The sequence below is a fragment of the Copadichromis virginalis genome, linkage group LG18, assembly GCF_057382275.1.
Source record: "Copadichromis virginalis isolate Kocher_CV1m ecotype Utaka linkage group LG18, C_Virginalis_male_GT1.1, whole genome shotgun sequence".
NCBI lineage: Eukaryota > Metazoa > Chordata > Actinopteri > Cichliformes > Cichlidae > Copadichromis > Copadichromis virginalis.
In genome coordinates, this window is record NC_140635.1 from 23697452 (window position 1) to 23718572 (window position 21121).

The following is a 21121-nucleotide window of genomic DNA, read 5'->3' on the forward strand; positions in this document are numbered from 1 at the left end:
AGATAGAGATCATATTTTCTGAAATAGTATCAAATGGATACTATATTCAAAATGTCAAAGTCAAGGTCAGAGGTCAATTCCTCTGAAACTCTGAAAATGAATGTGGTAACTCAAGAAAGAGTTCACCCATGCTGACAAATTAATACCATAGATGTGTCTACAAAAAGGCTGAGGGGGAGCATTGGCAGTTGCCAGTATTTCTTTTAGAAACAAACTCCAGTCGAGGAAAACTGGGGATGATGCAATTTCAATTAATTTGTTCAAGGGAATACTAAAATGACAATCTTAAGATGAAAATGTTCAATTTTATTTTATTTATATAGCGCCAAAATACAACAGCAGTCGACTCTACACACTTTATATAGTAAGGTAAAGACCCTACATTAATACAGAAATGTAAAACTGAAACTTTTGATTTAATTTACAAAAGGACGAAAAAAAGAAGAGGAAGAAAAAGGGTGAGGAATATTATGGATGTTGTTCTAAATATCAGGTCCATTTGAGTAATGTTGCCCTGTAAGACTTAATTAACTTTGATTAATTTAAAAAAAAAAGTCTACTTTACAAGCCATAACGCTGTAATGGGATGCAATGGGGTGCAATGCACTCAAAGACGCATCGAGAAGGAAGCTGCTGCAGTCGCTTGTTAGGGCTCTGTTTTTGGATGATTTTACGCAGAATATTCTGTGCTTACAAAATCACAGTTGATCCCATGGAACACCAACCCCTTTGCTAGGCTCTTTGTGGGCGGAGCCGGAGGGCCGAAAAGGTAACGTGATCAGTGTGCCCAACATGTGGCTGTGGAGATCGTCCGCAGTCTTGAGTGTGGTAGGGAGCAGAGGAGTAGTGAGAAGTATGGTAAGTGGACATAGCACAGATAAAACCTGTCCCCTGCTTTATATTGCCAGGAGTCTAAAAAACGCGAATATGTCTTCTTATATCCGCTGTAAAACATTAAGTGTGGCTATTTTTAGACCGCAGTGCAACAGATAAATGGATCCGATGTTTGTGTTGCTTCAGCTGCTAACGCTAGCTTAAACCCGTTTATAGCGGACCAGGCCAGGGGCGCTATTTAACAGTTCAGCCTCAGTCGCTGCACACAGCGGACTCTGTTCGAGCTTATAATAGATGTATTTTGTGATGCTACAATGCTTGGGTTGTCTGTATGAAGATTAAAAACACCTCTAAAATTGCTAGTCATTCCCGGTGATAAGAGAGCTAGGTGATGTAAGCTAACGTCAGAGAGAGCCCGTGTTTTTGTGTAATCGCTTTATTTCCTCATTTAGACCGATTAAAGCTGCTATTGGGAATTAAAACGAAGGCTGACTGGAGACATTTGTTTTAATCAGCTTCCCACCCCTCACCCCCTCCTCTGCTTATTAGTGGCAGGCTTGTGTAAAGGTACGAAATGTTGCCTTTACAGATTAAACTTGTTATGTGTAGAAACTGATGGGCGGAGACGTGAATGGTGACACAGATGGGCCAAAGGGCACCTATCATTGAGAACACTGACTAACTTGGTTTCTCTTAGGCCCTATAATAAACCCATCCTCCGCTGTTACTTAACCACACAGCCTCACTCATGCACGCTTTCCTTTCTTCACCTCTGTGCAGTGTGCTCAGGTGGGAGACTGGCACAGTGCCAAGTCCATCTATGAGTTTTCTGCCAAGGACATAGACGGGGATGAGGTGTCTCTGGAGAAATACAGGTAAAAGTAATATTAACACAATCAACCACTTGGCACCAGTAGTTAATGCTTGAAATTAGCATTTTAACCTCACTTTGTGCTCTATTTCGCCAGAGGGTATGTGTGCATAATCGTAAACGTAGCCTCTAAATGAGGGAAGACCAGGGTAAACTACACTCAGCTAGCGGGAATGCACGCCTCCTATGCTGAGAAAGGTTTACGCATCCTGGGATTCCCATGCAACCAGTTTGGAGGACAGGTAAGGTGGATAAACTCCAGCTGCCTTTATTTTGTGCTTTCTCAAACAAATTATTTATGTGGCCATAAATGCAACATGAGTTAATTTCACTGTTCTGTGTGAATAAAGTGGGCTGGCAGAGAGGAGACCGTACTAATTGATTTGCACTCTGTACCAAACATGCGTGCTAGACTGTTGCATACTTCGGATCTATTTTCCAATTTGTTATATTTATATCTGTGCATGCTAACATTTTCTAGCTTAATTTAGTAGTTGTTTGTTGTTTTTGTGGCATTCAGGAACCAGGGACAGAAGCAGAAATTAAAGAGTTTGCCAAAGGTTACAATGCTGAGTTTGATCTCTTCAGTAAGATTGAGGTGAATGGAGACAACGCTCACCCTCTGTGGAAGTGGATGAAGGCTCAGCCCAAAGGCAAGGGAACCCTGGGAAAGTAAGTTATTCTATGTTTCTGTTTTCTTGGCAATATGTCTGTCTTTTAATAGTGTACAGTGACAATGTTAATGTCGTATCATTCATGTCCTCCTGCAACAAAACCTTCCTGTGTCACCTGTAATCTCATAAGTGAAGTCTGTGACTGAAATTCTGGTCATGGATAAATACAAATTCTGTGTTTCTACACAGTTTCAAGTGTGGTAGCTTAAAATTGTAGCCATGGAACAGACTGAGTTTAAAGTATTTTGTAACTATTATAATGTTCCACGCGGTGTTGAAACAGCAGGCAGGCATGACGTCATTTTACCCTGAAATGGGAGTTGCTCTTAATCCCACTGCCTTCATCCTCCCTGCTTCTTGTCGTTTTCTGCTGAGTTTGTAGAAAGACGTTTACATGATTTCATTTCTTGCACTGTCTACACTTTGCTGCGTTGTAGATGAACTCAACAAGGGACGTCAAAACCCTGTTTTGTTTTGTTTTTGTTTGTTTGTTTTCTTTTGACTGAGTTTTGTACGTTTTCCTTCCAATAAAGAACACAATTCACATAACAGCAGGCAAAGAAATCATACAGTAAAATGCATAAAGTATCAGGGGCAAAATAAGGATCGTGGATCGTGTTGCTATGCGAAATGTCAAGTATTGTTTGTTATATGCAGAATATCCTCATTACTCACATCTGCGGGTAGGAATCTAATTGTCATATACAGGGATTTGCATAATTATTGATTTTTTTTTTTTTGTATGTTTTAACTGGGAGTAGGATAAAAGGTGGTGTAGCCAAAAAACAGCAAAATCTGCACATCAGTGTAAACCCACAGAATTCCAGTTTAAATAAACAACAGACTTTTAATGTTTGCAGTATGGTTTTCATTTGTACTTTATTTTTTTTCCAACAGCAACATCAAATGGAACTTCACAAAGGTAACTAAGCTAATACAGTCAGAACTCAGAACTGCAATGCTCTTCAGTACTTAATGCTGGTTTTTTTTTTTTTGGGTTTTTTTTGTGTTTTTTTTTGGGGGGGGGGGGGGGTTGTTGTTTTTAACTACAACTGCATTTGAAAATTAATGCTTTTCATTGCTCTCTTATTTCTCACCAGTTTCTTATAAATAGAGAAGGACAAGTAGTGAAGAGATATGGCCCAACCGATGATCCCAGTGTAAGCCGCAACCACACTTTTTCTCCAGTATATACTTGTGCATTCTCTAGAATACAGCACCTTTTGAATGATGTGGGGTATAAGACGCTTTCAACCTCTGTGTGCATATTCTAGTAATTTCTGTTAATATATGGGCAAAGAGGCCCTGTGCAGTTTCTATGCTGATGTTAATGTCAGAGGACGACTGAAACTCTTCAGATTTTGAGACAGTAGGTTGTTTGTGACTTTTGCACAGTGCGTCTCATCACTCAGCATCCCAGCTCTGTAACCATCTGGTCTGCCCAGTACACTTATCTGTGTGTTATATGTAGTATTTGCTGTTATTCTTCAACTCTGCCGTAGTAACATTTGCATTTGTTTCTCTGTGCAGGTGGTGGAGAAAGACCTGCCCACGTACCTGTAATAATACAGTCTCATCTCCCATGTGTTTATTTCACCTTTGACCTCTCTTATGGACTTCAGGGTTGTGTCTGTGTGCCTGAACCAGTGACGGCCTGCCTGTAAACCCAGCACTGGGTGGGGCACGGCCTGATAATCCCTTGCGTGCAACTTATCTCCAGAGCCCACTCACACTAAACCTCGTATGACCATAAGAGAGAACATCCACTGGTTAACCAAAGTAGAGCCACTTCACAGCATACTTCAAACAGCCATTACTTTTTTTTAGTCCAATACAAATACCCTCTGTTCTGAATGTTACTTTGACAAGTTTGTTTATGTGTCTTTGTCAGTTTTATGTGAAAACACTGAAGGCAATAAATTTAATAGATTTCTGCATAGCTACTGATATTATTGTTTGCACTTAAAACGACAAAGGGCCAAATGTTGAACCTGAAAATCATGGCTTATATAATGAAATTAGAAAATAAATGTAGTTGTGAATATTGTGTTGATGTGTTGCTTATGCACCTGCACAACAGAAGTAAATGATGGTAATTCTAAATTGCTAGAAGTGTCTGTTTATTTCTGATAGAGTATGTAAAAGCTTTGAACCACACAGCATTCTTATAACACATTTTTCCATATAGTTCTCAAGGCCTTGTTTTTGTTTGTTTGTTTTGGGTTTTTGTTTTGTTCTGTCATTTTCAGTCCAGTCCTTGACCATTTTTAGAGGAATGCTTGTTTGTTAAGCAACTTCACACTGATCTATGAATTATTTAAGTATGATTCATCAACCTGTGTTGTCTACACATAACAGAAAACTAAACAAAGATCCAGTTTTGTTTTGTTTTTTTTTTTGGTTGAATCTATGCAAAATCCCAGAGCTTGAAATACATGAAATAGTTTTTTGTTTTTCACCAGTGAGGTCATTCCTAAAAATTAAAAAACAGGTTTACCGGCATGGTGTTCAGTGTAAGAAATTTGTGGAAACTGGTCAAGTGGAAGCCAAAAGAAGTGGCAGACCTTAAAAGTGCTCTACAGCAGATAAACAGTATAACAGAGTGTTAGGGCCACATTAAGAAAAAAAAACTAGTATTCATTTTGAGAATAAAGTCAATCCACCCCCCAACTTGCATGTCTCTAAAATACTTGTGAAAACGAATTGTTTATTTTGGGGAACTTTGTCTCATTTATACCTAAAAAAAAAAAAAAAATTTTCTTAGAAGCGATAATGAATGAATAAATAGGTTGTGTTATTGTGGATATTTTGTTGGCCACTGGTGTCTTAACACAACATACATCCTCTTTATTGCATAACAGTGTAACCACTGGCATCCTTGCATCATACCAGCCCTTTAATATGCACCAATACATCCAACTCTTTATAGTTCGTGTGTTGTTGTTTTTTCCCTTGTGACCAAATGCAGCTTTCTGCGCCATTGTTTCAACGTCCTTATATTTACAGAAGCTTCTTACTTTTCTAAGTTTGAAGCAGCACCTTCTTACTCACACGTACAGGCCTATCGTTGCCCTCCAGTGTATCCCGGCCTGCTGTTACTTTGCTGAGAGCTGCGGGCTCACGCTGTAGTGGCACGCGCCCTACCCGGTGCGTGATAATGACGATGACGCAGAACAGCGGCAGAGATGATCGGCACCGCTGGCACTGAGCATGTCCGCGCCGCTACACTTCCACAGCGATAAAACCTGCATCCGTGGAGTTATGTGGTGGGCATTTATAGCAATAAACATCGGACCGGGGTTCTGCATCCAGCAACATCTGGTTCCCGCTGAGGAAGGACGCGGCTGCGCATCGTGATCAGGAACCGTCCGGGAGATGGAAGCGGGGACTGCGGGAACCGGGGATGACGGCAGCCCGAGCGAGGCAGCGGCCGCTGGCCCATCTATGCAGCTTGAATTCGGGGACCCTGGTTCGTATGTTTTAGTGAAATTGTCAAACGGCCATCATTTTTGGTGGCGGTTTTATTAATAGCCGCCGCCTATGAAAGCTGATCTAACCCGGGAAGTTGGGCATAGCTGGGCTGCATCCTACCCTGCAAACAGTGCGTGGACACAGCTAGGCACAGACGAGAAAATCACACCAAAACAGATCCACAGAGTAGTAGCCCAGGGTAATCCCACTAAAGTGTGGGACTAAACAATAGATTGGTGGGTTGAATAACTCAAGATTGAAGTCACTGTGTTTTTTTAAATGCCACTGACTCACCGCAGGCTGGCACCAGCACAAGGTGCACATTAGGGATGTGTCCACACATTCCCACAAGACCAAATAAAGCTGAGCTGAGATGAAAGTTAATTTTCCCAAATGAGTACGTGGAAGTGTTTACTTGCATGGCAAACACACGACAGCAGTCATTTGTATGTGCATCATCATTAACAGGCTGACAAACACACCGTGAGCTGTTGAGCATCCATTGGTAAACGTTGTGTGCTCTCTCGGTCTCTGTCAGGTGTCATTTTATTCTCCTCCGCTTCTCTCCGTCCTCATAATTCTTGCCATCTGTCTGGTCCTCTTCCGAGCTATATCTGGAGAGTGGCTCATGTAATCTCTTGTGGAATTAAAACATAAATCACACAGTAATCTCTTAAATGCATATCATTTTCAGGCATTGCTGTGGACACCACTGCTTCACATACCACAGAGCATGCCATGGCATTTTAATTTTGTTATTTAATTTTGCAGCAAATTTCCTTTCTGTGCATGCTCAGGCGTAAGCGGTTCACAAAATATATCTGAATGCAAAGAGCTTCAAAATCTACCCCCATGTCTAGTTTCACATTAATGTCACAGCAACAGGCCACCATTTCTTCCCCCCAGCTGATAAGGAAAAGCTATAATCCTCTTTGCCATCAAACGCACAGCCCTTAAGGCATATTTCTCTCAACACTGACACAAAATATGTCATAACAAGAATACCTCAGTGAGCTCTCAGTTACTGCACATGTCCTTTAAACTCTTTTATTACACATTCAAAGTAAATTCATCTTACAGGTGGCCTGTCACCCACATACTAATCTCAGATGACCCAGTGGGGTTTGTCCTGTTTATTGCTTGCAGCTCAGTGACACGTTATTCTAGCCTGACCCTAATCCCACAGAGACTCTTTGTGTGCACGTCCACCCCAGGATACTCCTTCTCATTGTTTTGCCTGAGAGGCTTTGTTGCAGTACTAATCTGCAGTCTACAGGTGGATACATCCTGACAAAAGGCAGAACTTTTTGCCCCATTGCCACTCAAAACAGTCCACTTAACCCCTCAAAGAAATCATTTAATTCTTCATCATCCACTTATTTTTGTTTGTGCAATCGTGCGCATCATGTGTTCAAATACTGGTTTTTGTGTGTGTGTGTGCAAAATAGTGATTGAGCATTTTCGATTTTACCTATGGTGATGTCAAGTTGTAATCAGTCAGTTTGTCTAACACATATTGGATTGATTGTAATGACCAATAATTGTTTCCGGAGGATGAACACCTTTGGTGATCCCCTCACATTTTCACTGACACTACACAGTTCACCTTTTAGGCTTTGAACTTAGTGCCTGACCAATATATTTGTGGGGCGATGGACCAGCCGATATGAGCTATTCTTCAATATATTGATCCTGGTATTTATTATATCAGAAAAATACACATTTTAAAAGTGTCACGGTCGTGGTAGTGTCCTCCAATCTCTTTGGCTGTTGCTGTGGGTTTATGGCAGGCTTTAGTTTCTCTTAAAAATATCTTCTATAGTAAATACCAACAGAACAGTGTGTACTCCAATTTTTTCTCTGTTGTCTCCCTGACACACAAAATCTTGCACTTTAAAAACAATCCCACCACAAACACTGCAAGGTAGGAACCAAAATTACTTTGCAATAGGTATGTTGAGATAAATAGTAATTAATAAACTTAATAATGAAAAACCATAAAATTGTATTATAAAACCTGATGTGCATTATAAATCAACAGCAAAAGTTACACAAATGGCATGTGACCAAAAATAAATGCTAGCGGAGTAACTATGGTTACAAAGGCAAAGAAGAGAGGGAAGAAACACCGCTCATCTGTGTTATGAGTGGTTATGTTGCATAGTTTGTCCACCAGAGGGCACTTTGCACTTTCCTGTTGGTACCTGAGCTGAGCATAAACAAGTAATACACTAACAAGATTATTTTTACACTGTGTTGTCATATCATCTTAACAAGAACTCATAAGTAACTGCACATAATAAATGTTGGAGAGATCTATTTATGTTTCATGTGTTGGAAAGAAGAAAATAATTGCTGATATATTGGATTTCTAAACTGTCAAATATTGGTGTCAGTTTTAAAAATCTTTCTCTAGCTCTGGTCCTAACAATTGCCATTAAAAGATGAACTCCATTAACTGTTAGCATCCTGTAACTGTAACCTAGGAACATTGTACTCATGAGCAAACACATGCAAAACTAATGACACTCCTGGGAGCCTCAGCTGTGCATTGTCTTTAGAGCTACTCAGCAAACGCCCCACTGAGATAGTGAACAGCTGCTATTTTGAAGCAAAGAGTCGGTAAGAGGAGAATACACTTGTATTAATGGCCTTGGAGGACTGTGTGCTACCCATACTTTTGTTAAATCAAATATTCTGCATGTTAGTTTAAGTTTATGACAGTTGAGATCATACTTGCAAATTATGTGATCAGCAAACTGCTCTGTTATGATTAACTGACAGCAACATCTGCTACAGTGTCTGCTGTGTACTTTAACATGGCTTTCTCATGCATTATCTCAGCAATGTTTTGTTAACCTTGACTCTCATACAACATGAAAGTTACCATGAAGTTGCTTCCTGCTCTCTCATCCTATTAAATACATACAAACACAGCCTAATTGCGTCCTTCCTGCCGCTTGGAAAGATTTTTTCCTAATCCTTGCATGTGATTGGTCGGTGATGTGATCTGGACACCTCGGCCAATGGCAGCACTCAGATTAAGAAGGAAGTCAATCCAATAGAGTTTTTACCTTCTCTCTACAAATCTCACTGATCCAGGAATAGAAAACACAGACGGTACGCTGCAGCAGCCTGACTGTTGGATGTCAGTTTCACTGCATCCAGTATCTTGTTTTTCTTTCTGGATTATCAAACAATTTTTAACTTGTAGAGACTAAACTCTTCTGTGGTGAGTTTAAACACCAATTTACTTGGCAAGATTAATAAATGCTGCAGAAGTAGCGTTTGAACATTTCCATTTTTAAATGAACTAAAATGAAATGACCCTGAGCCAAGGAATGTGGAACAGAATGCTAATGACAATGCTGCTATACTGGCTTTTTCAAGCTCTGCAGATAAAGTTTTTCGAGTTAAAACCTACAAAATTAAGAAAGTTTGAGCTGATGTTGCATACTATCATGTAGTGCTCATAATCTATGTTGCTACTCTGAACTAGGATCCTGAGCATCCACAGAATGAGTCTGGTTGTTTCTTTCACTTTGGGATATTTGACGTGTGCTTTCAGTCTAATTTGGGGCTAATTATTTAGCTTGATATTAAAGCTACATCTGCACACTCACTCATGCTGAGTAATGTACAGATGTGGGCACTGAGTGAGTGAAGTGTGAAGAGTTTACAGCTAAACATTTTTCTCCTTCTTTCTGTCCACAGATTCAAGCAGGAAGGCTCAAATAACAGAGGTGCCATTGTTGCTTCACATTCTACACCCCTCACCTGTCTCTGTGTCTTGCATCTGCTCGATCTGTTCTCTCATCTATTTGTTGCTTGAATAGTTCATTTCATTGTAACTTTCATGGGAATAATACACATTATCTGTGACAGATGCCGTCCCCATTCGGATCAAGCCAAGGGCATGAGAAGAAGATTGGCCACAGGAGGGTCGATGCCTCTGGAGAGACGACTTACAAGAAGGTTTTTCTTTTATTGTTCTTTTTTTCTTTTTTTTTGCCTGTTTGCCTCTTAATACTGTTTGTAGGTTTTCGTGGCATCACGATTTCAACTGTTTGCCACCCACACCTTGGTCTGTTGCTCTTTTCTTTGTTGTCCGCCTCCAGACAACCTCCTCTGCTTTGAAAGGTGCCATCCAGTTGGGTATCGGATATACTGTTGGCAACCTCAGCTCCAAGCCCGAGAGAGATGTGCTCATGCAGGACTTCTACGTGGTTGAAAGCATCTTCTTCCCCAGGTACATTCATATCAGTAAATGTGCATACAATTTCCATGAGATATTGCTTCTTATCCTCTTTCTGTTGTCGCACTTTACTCCATACAGCGAAGGCAGTAACCTCACACCAGCCCACCACTTCCCAGACTTCAGGTTTAAAACCTATGCCCCTGTGGCCTTCCGCTACTTCAGAGAGCTTTTTGGGATCCGACCGGATGATTACCTGGTGAGATACTTATTTTCTCTGATGACTCACAATGCACTCAGTGTATTTAAGTATCATCTAAATTACAGTGTAACTAAACTGTTATTCCTTTACACATGGGATGAGCAGTGAAGATTTTCATAAACTAAAGATAGCATAGCATAGCTTAGCCATCAGTCTCAATTCATCAGCTAATATCCTTCTACACATCCTAGTGGAAAATCTCATATAAAGCACATTATTTAAGTTGCATTAGCCTTCCTACAATTGTCACTGTCTCTGCAAGCCACTTTGTAACCCACCTCCAAAGTCATCCTGACTGAAATGTGTGACTTGATTCCGAGTATTTCGCTGTAATTTAACTGTTCTCTCTCAAACTATATAATCCTGCCCAAGACCTCCTATTTGTCAATATTTAGCTTGAATTGTATTTGCATAGTAGGAACATTGTGGGAAAAGCAGTATGTCAATATCATTTCCACTAGTTATTAGACATGACGCAATATTTTTAACTCAGATGATCATGTGACACGGCAAGGCGCCCATCATGTGTCCATCCACAATTTAAATATCAGTCCTCATCCTGGAGTATTAGTCAGAGTATATTAAAACTTACACATAATGATCTTCACCCGTGTTGTGCTCAAGGTTAAAGTAATAGTTGCTGTGCTGTGAGCACCTTTACATTTTTACAAGAATTACCCTTCTCCCTAAAGCATTGGTCAGATTTCAGTGAAACTTGCACACAATGATAACCTAATGAGTTTCCACTCAAATCATGCCCAAGGTCAAGGTCAAGATCAAGGTCCCAGTTCTCAGTTGCACGACCATTCACACACTGTGCATGTGCACATGAGGTGACATAGCGTGTTCTCAGCAGCACATTTAAGCTCACACTCTACCTGTGCCAGAGGGAGATTAGCTGACTAAAGCCTTCCTTTTAAAATTCCAAGTAGTGGCAGCAGACGGTTAGAGCGGTTTGTTTTTGTGTCTGCATGTGTTTGTGCTGCCGGTGGAGGGGTGGAGTAATGAGATAATTGCATTTTGTCAGCTAAGCCATAGAAAATTGCCTTCCTATGTGAGGCAAATTAGCTACAATCAAAGGGTACGCGCTTACCTCTCAGCTCATTTCTCCAGCCTCCAACCAGAGAATTACCTCAAATACCTCAGATGTCAGATATAGTGAGAAGTTTGCTGATGCTACTGGAATGCCTCCATTAGGCTAAAGCTTAACGAGCTTTGGTAAAACATCATCCCTGCTTTCTGTACACTTTCATAAGATAAATGAATGCAACAGTAAAGATAGTAAGTTCATTTGAGTGACTAATACAGCATTAATTTGTAGTAATCTCAACAGTCTATACACACATAGTTTCTTTTTTGTGCTGATGAGTAATGTCGAGTGAGTGGGTAGATGCATTAGTCCTTTGGTTGGATGGTGGAAAGCTCTAGTGGCTCAAACATGAGCAAAGCTATGCAGCCACCCAAAAAAGACATAATGAATATTGTACGAACTTCTGACTATCTAATTATTCTGTCAAAACAGGTGACACAAGCATAATATGAAATTAATGAATTAGTTTGCTTTTGTAGCATTTGCATGTTAAAAACATGTTTCCAGAGATCGTAAAGTCAGACTGTTTGAATTGAGGTTAAATTGTACTCTGTGTTTTATCTGTGCTTCTGTCTAGTATTCTCTGTGTAATGAGCCACTGATTGAGCTGTCAAATCCAGGAGCTAGTGGCTCAATTTTCTACGTGACCCGTGATGATGAGTTTATCATCAAAACTGTGCTGCACAAAGAGGCTGAGTTTCTGCAGAAATTGCTCCCTGGATACTACATGGTAAGTATCTCATCCATTAGAATCATTTTGGGAAAGTAAAATGAATGATTTCCATAAGTGTGATAATATGTTAGGAGTTGGAGAATGAAATCTTGCTTTGGGTTTGAACTGCACATGCCACAGAAACTTCGAGTCACCTTTATCCTCTTAATCCAAACCTCCGCGGTTGGCCCAGGTTAGCGGTGATGTCAGCAGGTGGTGGTGTTGTGATAGGTGAGAGCACGGAGTTAGGCTGGGTACTCCTTAATTGGTGAAGCACGGACACGGTGGAGAAACACAAGCATGAGCTGAGGCCTGGTGTTGAGTCACGCTGTTTCGCATGTGCATGGTACTGAAATGGGGTGGAAGCCACAGATTGCAACCAAAATGAACCACTAATGTGCCACATTTTCTTCCCTGCGCCTCTCTCCCTCCCTCTATAAATCCCTCTCCAGAACTTGAACCAGAACCCCCGGACTTTACTGCCAAAGTTTTTTGGCCTCTACTGTGTCCAGTGTGGAGGAAAGAACATCAGAGTGGTTGTGATGAACAATATTCTACCACGCTCCGTGCGCATGCACCTCAAGTTCGACTTAAAGGGCTCAACATACAAGCGGCGAGCATCCAAGAAGGAAAGAGAGAAGTCCAAACCCACTTTTAAAGACCTGGACTTTCTGAGTGATATTCCTGAAGGCCTCACACTGGACCAGGACACATACGGCGCTCTGGTCAAAACGCTGCAAAGAGACTGCCTGGTAAGAGGGCAAATAGAAAGGAGCTGGATAAACTGGTCTTTGTAAAAGTAGATTAACACTGTGCATCTAGCAGCCAAGCCAACCACACATCTTCCTGGTAGTTCATGAAAGAATTTGAGGAAAGCAGAAAAAAAAAAGCTTAAAAGGCTCTAACATTAATTCCATACTCAAATATTCATAGTTTTCCTCAAAGATTTCACAAATATTTATTGCATTTTATGTGTTTTACATCAGGTTCTGGAGAGTTTTAAGATTATGGACTACAGTTTGCTGCTTGGGGTCCACAACAAGACCCAAGCAGAGAGAGAGCGTCAGTCTCAGGGCTCACCCATCAAAGGAGGGGATGAAAAGAGGCCCGCAGGGCAGAGATCCTTGTATTCCAGTGCCATGGAGTCAATACAGGGAGGCTCCACATGCAGGGACACTCTGGAGCAGGATGACACGTAAGACAGCACTTCAAAAAGCCTCTCCTCATCCTCACCTCAAATATGCACACGGTAACTTTTCTGCTCTCTTTAGTATGGGTGGCATTCCAGCTATGGGTGCTAAAGGGGAGCGCCTCCTGCTGTTCATTGGAATCATTGACATTCTGCAGTCCTACAGGTAGGTGATCAGTGTGTGCTACTTGTGAGACAGTGTGCCACTGAAGAAAACGCAACAACTAAGGCTTAGTTGGGTGCAGAAGTAGCACCGTTCTGGGAAGATTATTAAGAAAAAATGCACTGTTAATACTCAAACCCTTAGTTTTTTACTGGGAACTACTTATGTCATCAAGCATGTCATATTTTAAATAGCTGCAAAATCATTTAATAATAATATGCAGGTGGAAGGAATGAGGATCTACATAAAGGTTGATTTCTATTTTTCTTTTTATTTGGGAAGATTGCTTTATGTCGGCAATATTAGCCACTGATTTAGCAGTAAACTGCTAGGTATGTGCGGCACCTAATAAATAATTGAATTTTTCCATCTGGCAGGCTGATCAAGAAACTGGAACATTCCTGGAAGTCCCTCATCCATGATGGAGTGAGTATCTTTTATGTAACTGTTATGTAATAGTTTGAATCCAAGCCCAACAGACCAGTCTAAACCATATCTTGTTTTTTGTTTTACGGCATATATTAAGGATAGAAAATGTTTATATATTTTATCTTCACTCTTTCTTTATTGGGACCTGTATTCTCCCACAGGACACTGTGTCGGTTCACAGACCGAGCTTCTATGCTGAGAGGTTCTACAAGTTCTGTAGCACAGTTGTGTTCAAGAAGAGTTGCTGTGAGTTCGTGCACAGGTCGCAGTTTGTAGTGTTTCCTCTGGTCCTAATAAAGGGAACGAGTCCAAGTAATCCGTCTGCTGAATTTACAGCACTGCGATCGTCTCCATCCAAGAGAGGACGAGGGGTTCTAATGTCCAAGTCCAGTGCAGGAGCCAGCTCGACGGGGCAGCGTCCTTCACTGACTGATGACAGGCCAGAAAACTTGGACAACTTGGAGAACCTAAGAGGAGCTCGCAGTTTCCCCATGCTGGAGGACAATGGTATGACCTTTTCTAAGCTTTAATGGAAAAAAATGACTTGATAAGAACAGAGAAATATTTCCCACAGGGTGCACAAAGGTTTCCTTTGAGGGTTTTCTTTCTTTCTGGTAGAAGGGAGTTTTTCCTTCCCATTGTCGCTAAACCGCTTGCTCATTAGGGGCTTTACCTTTACCTTACAGTCTAAAGCACCTTGACGGAACTACTGTTGTGATTTGTGTGTTAGGAAGTTCCTTAAGAAAGCTTACGTCTCCTTTGTTGTTGTTGTTTTTACACCAAGTTAAAAGCTAATACAGCAACACGATTTCTAACCTTGACACTGACGTCCTCTATTTTCTGCAGCTGAGTGCTCCTTTTCCCTTTAAGTAAAATAAATCAAACATTGTTTATTATTAACGTGCAGTGATGAAGCAGCAGCATAGCAGCATCAGAAACAAAGTATAAGTAAAAGTAACAAATCAATACTAGATGACACAGGAAGGGAATAATATGAGGTGTGCACAACAATACCAGATGGATATTACTTCAGTAAAAAAGGGAGCATTTGTAAACTTTCTAAGACCTGTAAGAGCAAGAATGTAAGAAGACAATTAAATTTGAATTTTGCACAGGTAACTGAGTTTAAGGACCACTGCAAGCATATGGCAGAGTTCAGATATCAGAGGTTCAGAGAAGAGTGCAGTGCAGTGTCGTACACTCAGATAGATCTTTGTTCTGTGGTACAGCCTCCTGAGATGCACCTTTAATGTTAGTGTGCTCTGTTTCTTAAAGAATTTATGTCCTGTTCATTTTTTCATCTCTCTTGCGCACACAGCTCATGATCTCTTACTTAACTATGCCCCTCAGGGAAGGAACCGCCCTGCACCCCTCCTTCATTTGAAGATGCCACCACAGCATCTATCGCTACCACTCTGTCATCAAACAACTCCCTACCCACCACCCCATTCGATACACCTGAGCACCCTCGCTACAGGAGGCAAATGCTTTCACCAAACATTTCCAGGTGAGAATATCTGATGAATATAAAATGTTATATCTAATCTGCTCTTATGATATTGTTCTTCCACAGTCATGCTTGCTCTGTGCTTCTGTCTGCTTTCAGGTCACAAAAAGAGATAGTTGAGGTTCACGGTGAACGCCAGGACACCATAACAGTGGAGGTGGAGCTCAGGTAGATGCATATGCAGTGCGAAAATCCCAGGATGGTTTCCATTTATTCATATGTGGTATTCTAACGTTGTTCTATGTCTTGGTTAATGCAGTAAAATCCCAAAGAGCACGGAGCTCACACAGATGACAGAAATCCCCACATCCAGCCATCCAGCAGCTGATCCTCTGCTTCCTGTCACTGCATCATCTATGTCATCCACTCCTCCTTCTGTTAACCCCTGCTCTCAGTATTCATCACCCAGCCTTCCTCCTTCCTTTGTGTCCTCCTCCTCCACCACCTCTCAGTGCAGCGGGTATTCATCCTCCACACTTACTTCATCAATCCGTCCGTCCACCAAGCCACTCACATCTCCTGCTTCTGCTCAGTCTTTAAGCCTTTCTTCTCCAGTCTGTCATTCTGCTGCACGATCCACAGGTCCAAACAGCTCCACCCTTCCTCCTGCATCAGCATTCACCCCCATCTGTCCGGCATCCTCTCACTCCTACTCCCACAACTCCTCTCACCACCTGCCATCGACGCCCCCCTCCTCTGTCCCTCAAAGCCCCCAGGTGTGTCAGCAGTCACCACGTACGTCGCGCAATCAGCTGTCTGTCTCCAGCAGCCACGACTCACTGGATGGAGAGGTGCAGGTTTCCGACATATACTTTGTAAGTTCCCCTGTTTTCGCACTCCAATTCTTCTGGTTCTTGTTTTGCAGAAAATATTCCACACTAGATACTAACCAGTTTAAAGTAGGTAAAACAAACCACAATGATCATACAGCTGATTTATGAGAAAATCCATTTTCAGGGAGTAAAGATGATTTTATCTGATGTTTGTCTTTGATCTGCTGGGTCTTTTGCAGTGGCCCAGTCAGGACAGCGTGGTAGAGTTGTGATGGTGAGGGGGGGGAGAGGGGGCTCTATCTGTTTGCACGCACTATAGGAAATGCTCCTGCTTTTCAAAATGCTTTATTTCAACTGAAGCATGAGGCTGCCAGGAGCCACCGTCCATGCTTTTTGATTGTTGCCTTTTCTGCACAGCATGATTCATAGCTGCTGATCTGCAGTCATTCCTCCTCTCAGCTTCACTCACAGCTCTCCACAGCTCTATCCTTTGTGGGATTTTGTTTGTCTTTGCTGCATTCTTCCATTTATTCCACATTTTCTGCTTTATGTTTCTCTTATAACTCCTTCTATATTCTCATGCATATTATTTTTCCATATAATTTTATGCTCAGATCACTTCATTTTCATGTGTGTGTCCGTGTGTGTGTGTGTGTGTGTCCATCCATCAGTATGCAGATGGCAGATATTGGGTGTACTCTCCAGTTCTTGGCCGTCGTAAGCTAAACTCTAGTTCAAGTTACAATGTAAGTCACCATCAAAGTAGTTAGCTGTGCATTAGTCCAGGTGATGTTTGTACATACTAGACTACACTGGTAGTAACTGTTCCATTGGGCCTGTTGCACACATAGCTACTTAATGATCTTTGAAGGTAAAATAAAGTCTGTTTCCTATGATTTATTTCATGCGGATGTCACAAGAAAGGGCGCTGCATATAAAACTGCATGTCATGTAGCTTGTTGGCAGTAAAGATTAGTTGGAACGTGTAGGTTTCTGGACCTCTAAATGAACGTAGTACAATAGGTAAGGATAAATGTGTGTTTGGTTGATGATTTGATTGTTGTAACAATGCTTTTTGGCAGTAAATCTTATTCCATTGGAAAGCCAGTTTTTCCCCTTAAAATGTCCCACATTTATAGGGCAAAGGCATGCCTACGGTTCCTAAGTGCTGACAGGGTGAGAATCTATATTGCCGTGGTAACAATGAAACATTGGACAATGAAAGTGAGGTCTCTAGATGAAGAATAAAATAAAAATACAAATTAAAAAAAATTGGTGTTGATGTAAATACCAATGTTAACTGCAGTTGTTAATATGTAAACATGATATTGTGTTGTATTAATGTAAACATTGTACATCAAAGTGGTATTGGATCTGATTGTCTAAAATCTGGCAGCATTCAGCGTGGTGATGGCTGAGGGATCAAAGCTGTTCCTTAGTCTGTTTTTGTCAGTGTGGATCTGAAACATCTTCCTGAAGCGAGATGTTTCAGATCCATAAATGACCAAGGTGAGATGGGTCTTAAAGGATTTTATTAATTTTCTTGGGACAGTGGGAACTGTGCAGATATCGGCTGTATCCTTCAATTTAGAGATCGCACTTGGGTTCACTCCAAATAATAATGCAGCTTAGTTTTGTGGAACATACAATCAAGTAGCTCATCCAGACCAGTAAAATGTGGCACGCTGGGGGAAGACGCCAACTGACCATTGCAACAGGGTCCATGCTCACAGGTGCTGCTAATCAGGCACAAATCAGCCAATTGATTGTCAGCACCTGGGGTACCACAGGCTCGAAACAAGAGTCAACAGCAGAATAAGCTGTTTGGCATTAGCAGAGAAGATTTGGCAAGTTTTTCATGGCCTTGACCCACAAATGCATTTTCCTTACAAGTGTGGCAGCAGAAACAGGATTTCCACCAGGAAATCCTTGGCAAGAAGCAGTTCTTTGTTACAACAAAGAAATAATCAACCAAAGACAAATGTCCTTACTTTTTGTGCTACATTTAATTGACTGTAACTTGTACTTGCTTTGTGCTTTTAGTGATGTTCAAGCTTCTTTGAACCTCTTTGAATGTAATCATCCTTTCTGAGGCAGTAAATGACCATGGCGCTAACGTTTTAAGTTTCCATATTACATTAATTATTTGTGACTTTAAAAAGCAGCAGTGAAATAATTTACAAGCAACAAAGAGGGGAAGTAACATCTAGTTCACACAGACCTAGTTTCCCTTTTGAAATGATAGAGAAGTTGGAGAAGTCGCCCTTAAAGCTGATCTGCATGATTTGGACAGAGTGGCTATGGCTTGATCTGATGATGAGGCTTTTATTTCAGATTCTGATTTTAATATTTATACATGCATCACCTTCAGAAGCCACAACATGCAAAACTGCACATTGCAGCTTTAAACTGTTCCGGGAATAGGGATTGTCTCTGCAGAGCTCTGTTTCCCAAATCAGTGTTAAGTCCTCTGCTCTTCTTTCTTCTTGCGCTTCCCTCTGCCGGCTGTGTTTGGTAACAGCAGACTCAGGAGGATCGGAGCTGGGCGTACTCTCCTCTGCACTGCAGCTCAGAGTCCAGACGGGGCTCAGATGGGGAGAGTGAACCAGTAGGTGCACGGTTCATTCATGAGTCAAAGTTAAATCACAGAACAGACACGAGTGGACGCATTTGCTTTGCCAGCCTCTCTAATGTTAATCTTCTCGTTCTCCAGTAACTCACAGAGGAGGCAGCATCGGTGGGTGCAGCCAGAGGTCATCTGTGAGACTTTAATGATGAAACCACCAGGACGCTACGAAGAGTTCACGCTGATTGGCCAAGCTGCATGTGAGAGCTTGCTTTGCCAATAAAAACCAAAGGAGTGAACTTTTTTGGAAGTATTTAGCTGAGCTGAAGAAACAATCAAAAACCTTACAGTATTATAGGCAACATTTTAAAGCATCAGCTCCAGGACAATCTTACTGATATCAAGTGGAGGTATCACGCTGGCACTGTGAATGCTTTCAGTGTTATAAAAACGGGGCTCTCTGTGCAACAAACACAACATGATAAATTTTAGAGTTGATCCCAAAGTTTCCAGAGATACCAAACCTTCACGTGCTTATTTTCTGCCTCTTATCCAGAATCAGGTTGCCGGCTGGAGGCAGGCGAAGCAACATAGTCCAGATATCACTCTCTCCAGCTCTGGCTATGCAATATGGACATACTGTACGTGGTACTTCTTTGTTTTTGACTCTACCTGACTTTACAACTTCATGCTTTATTTGTGTGTCCATTTGTCTTTTTCACTAGAGGCATGTCAAAGCTGTGTGTAACTTTATTCCTAGCACTTTATCGGTGTACCAGTGGCTAAGGTCTTTTTATTATAATTATGTGTTTTATTATCTTGTCGTCAGCTGTTGGTCGAAAACACACTCAAACACAGTTGATGTTGTGGGTGTCGTGCGTGCAGTGTTCTCTCTCTTTCAGTCCACTCGACAAACTCTGATCTCACGATGAAAGCTTTGTTTACATTGCCTTACTGATTTTAACTAAGGTATAATCGTAACAGTTGTTTATTCATATTTTCTGATAATATGTAACGAACACAAACTCTTAAATCCATATGCGACTGTGAGAAACTGCGTTTTATAGCAGTTTAAACAAGAAATCGGCCAAGCACTTACTCGTTTTCCATATTCAAAGAGGTCAAGAGAGGGGAAAAAATGAGAAAAAAGGTCTTTTGTAAATTGTTGATAATCTGTGTGTGCTGTACCACATGCATCTGTGCCCTTATGTCTCTGTCTGTGCATGTGTTTGCATGCGTATAACATGTGACTGGGAAACGAATATTTTTTGTTTGTCAAAAAGTTGCTATCGCTGTTCAAGGCCATGAAAGTCCGAAGCAGCTGCACGCCTGCTGGCTACGCCAGAAGAGTTGAATCGGCCGAGTCTTCAGCCACCCCAGATTAATCAAGATTTACCAAATTAAACAAAGTACGAACTGAAGCATCCAAGAAAAGGCACGCCATACTATCCTTCTTCCACACACTGTGATGCTGGCTAAAGCAAGTTTGTCCCCCTGACTGTGTCCATAAGCAGCACTGCACCACATCACTGTATTATTTGAAGTTAACCTGCCTCGTTGTAGGTGACGGTGTTTGTAGCTGATCACTGTGTAAAATATAATTAAATTATATTGTATAATTTGTTGTTGTTGTTGTTTTCTAAATCACGGTCACAAACCAGTTGTCCACTAGATGGCACCAGAGTGTCTCAGAAAAGGAATTCTCAGTGCCTGAAACGTCGCACAGTGTTTCTCACCCCTTTTAGTTGAACCGTAGAATTAAATTGCATAAAGACATATACCAGAATATCATCTGCTTATAGGTCATTTTATTGTGTTTCTAATGGATGATAAAAGGGGGGCTTGTATTTAAAGCCACGCATCCCACTCCTCCACATCACACTGACATTTCAAGGCATGCAAACATAATGATATGACATCTCGACTGCTTTTCTGGAGATTGTATTTATGTATTTATTTTCATAAATCGCCAGAGGACTTACTGCTATAAATGCAGCGCCATTCGAAAGAGATAGGGCTTCAACCAAAACAGCTCACCAGAAATTTTAGCTGATAGTCTGCATAAAGTGATGCTGGTCATAGTGGTTTCTATTATAATGAACAGAGAACAGAGGAAAGACAGAGTGATGCTAATTATAAGCAATAAAAAGTACTGAGGAAATATACTGAACTACAGCACGCACTTGGGTGTAGCCTATACACAGATGGGGGACAAATTAAAGGATAAAACAGCATAAAGGTGTTTTAATAATGGTTCTCTAAATGTCTGTAACACAACTGGAGAGATGACACAGCACCCTTACAAAATATACTCAGTCATTTGGTGTTTCGATGATAGCGGTGGAGAGATCCAGAAATCTGCCAAAGTTGTTCTGGTGACTGTGA

The 21121-nt window shown here is 41.2% G+C and overlaps 2 protein-coding genes across 5 annotated transcripts; both read left to right on the forward strand.

Moving 5' to 3' along the window:
* Positions 1–758: 758 nt before the first annotated feature.
* Positions 759–4421, forward strand: LOC146687894 (phospholipid hydroperoxide glutathione peroxidase-like). Its single transcript, XM_085438805.1, has 7 exons — positions 759–858; positions 1615–1709; positions 1803–1947; positions 2226–2377; positions 3277–3301; positions 3480–3539; positions 3910–4421. The coding sequence occupies exons 1-7, from the start codon at positions 793–795 to the stop codon at positions 3940–3942; spliced, it is 576 nt and encodes a 191-aa protein (XP_085294931.1). The 5' UTR covers positions 759–792; the 3' UTR covers positions 3943–4421.
* Positions 4422–4548: 127 nt separating this feature from the next.
* On the forward strand, positions 4549–20355 carry LOC146687895 (phosphatidylinositol 4-phosphate 5-kinase type-1 gamma-like). 4 transcript variants are annotated; one of them, XM_085438798.1, is made up of 17 exons: positions 4549–5848; positions 9565–9593; positions 9736–9825; positions 9969–10099; positions 10187–10304; positions 11975–12127; positions 12562–12861; positions 13096–13304; positions 13381–13464; positions 13839–13887; positions 14052–14136; positions 14227–14397; positions 15241–15397; positions 15497–15565; positions 15657–16212; positions 18692–18778; positions 18884–20355. In XM_085438798.1, the coding sequence occupies exons 1-17, from the start codon at positions 5755–5757 to the stop codon at positions 18884–18886; spliced, it is 2385 nt and encodes a 794-aa protein (XP_085294924.1). In that variant the 5' UTR covers positions 4549–5754; the 3' UTR covers positions 18887–20355. The 4 variants fall into 4 exon arrangements, with proteins under 4 accessions (XP_085294924.1, XP_085294925.1, XP_085294926.1 ...); XM_085438799.1 differs by having other exon boundaries at positions 18695–18778; XM_085438800.1 differs by lacking the exon at positions 18884–20355 and adding an exon at positions 16410–16444 and having other exon boundaries at positions 18695–18757.
* Positions 20356–21121: the final 766 nt, after the last annotated feature.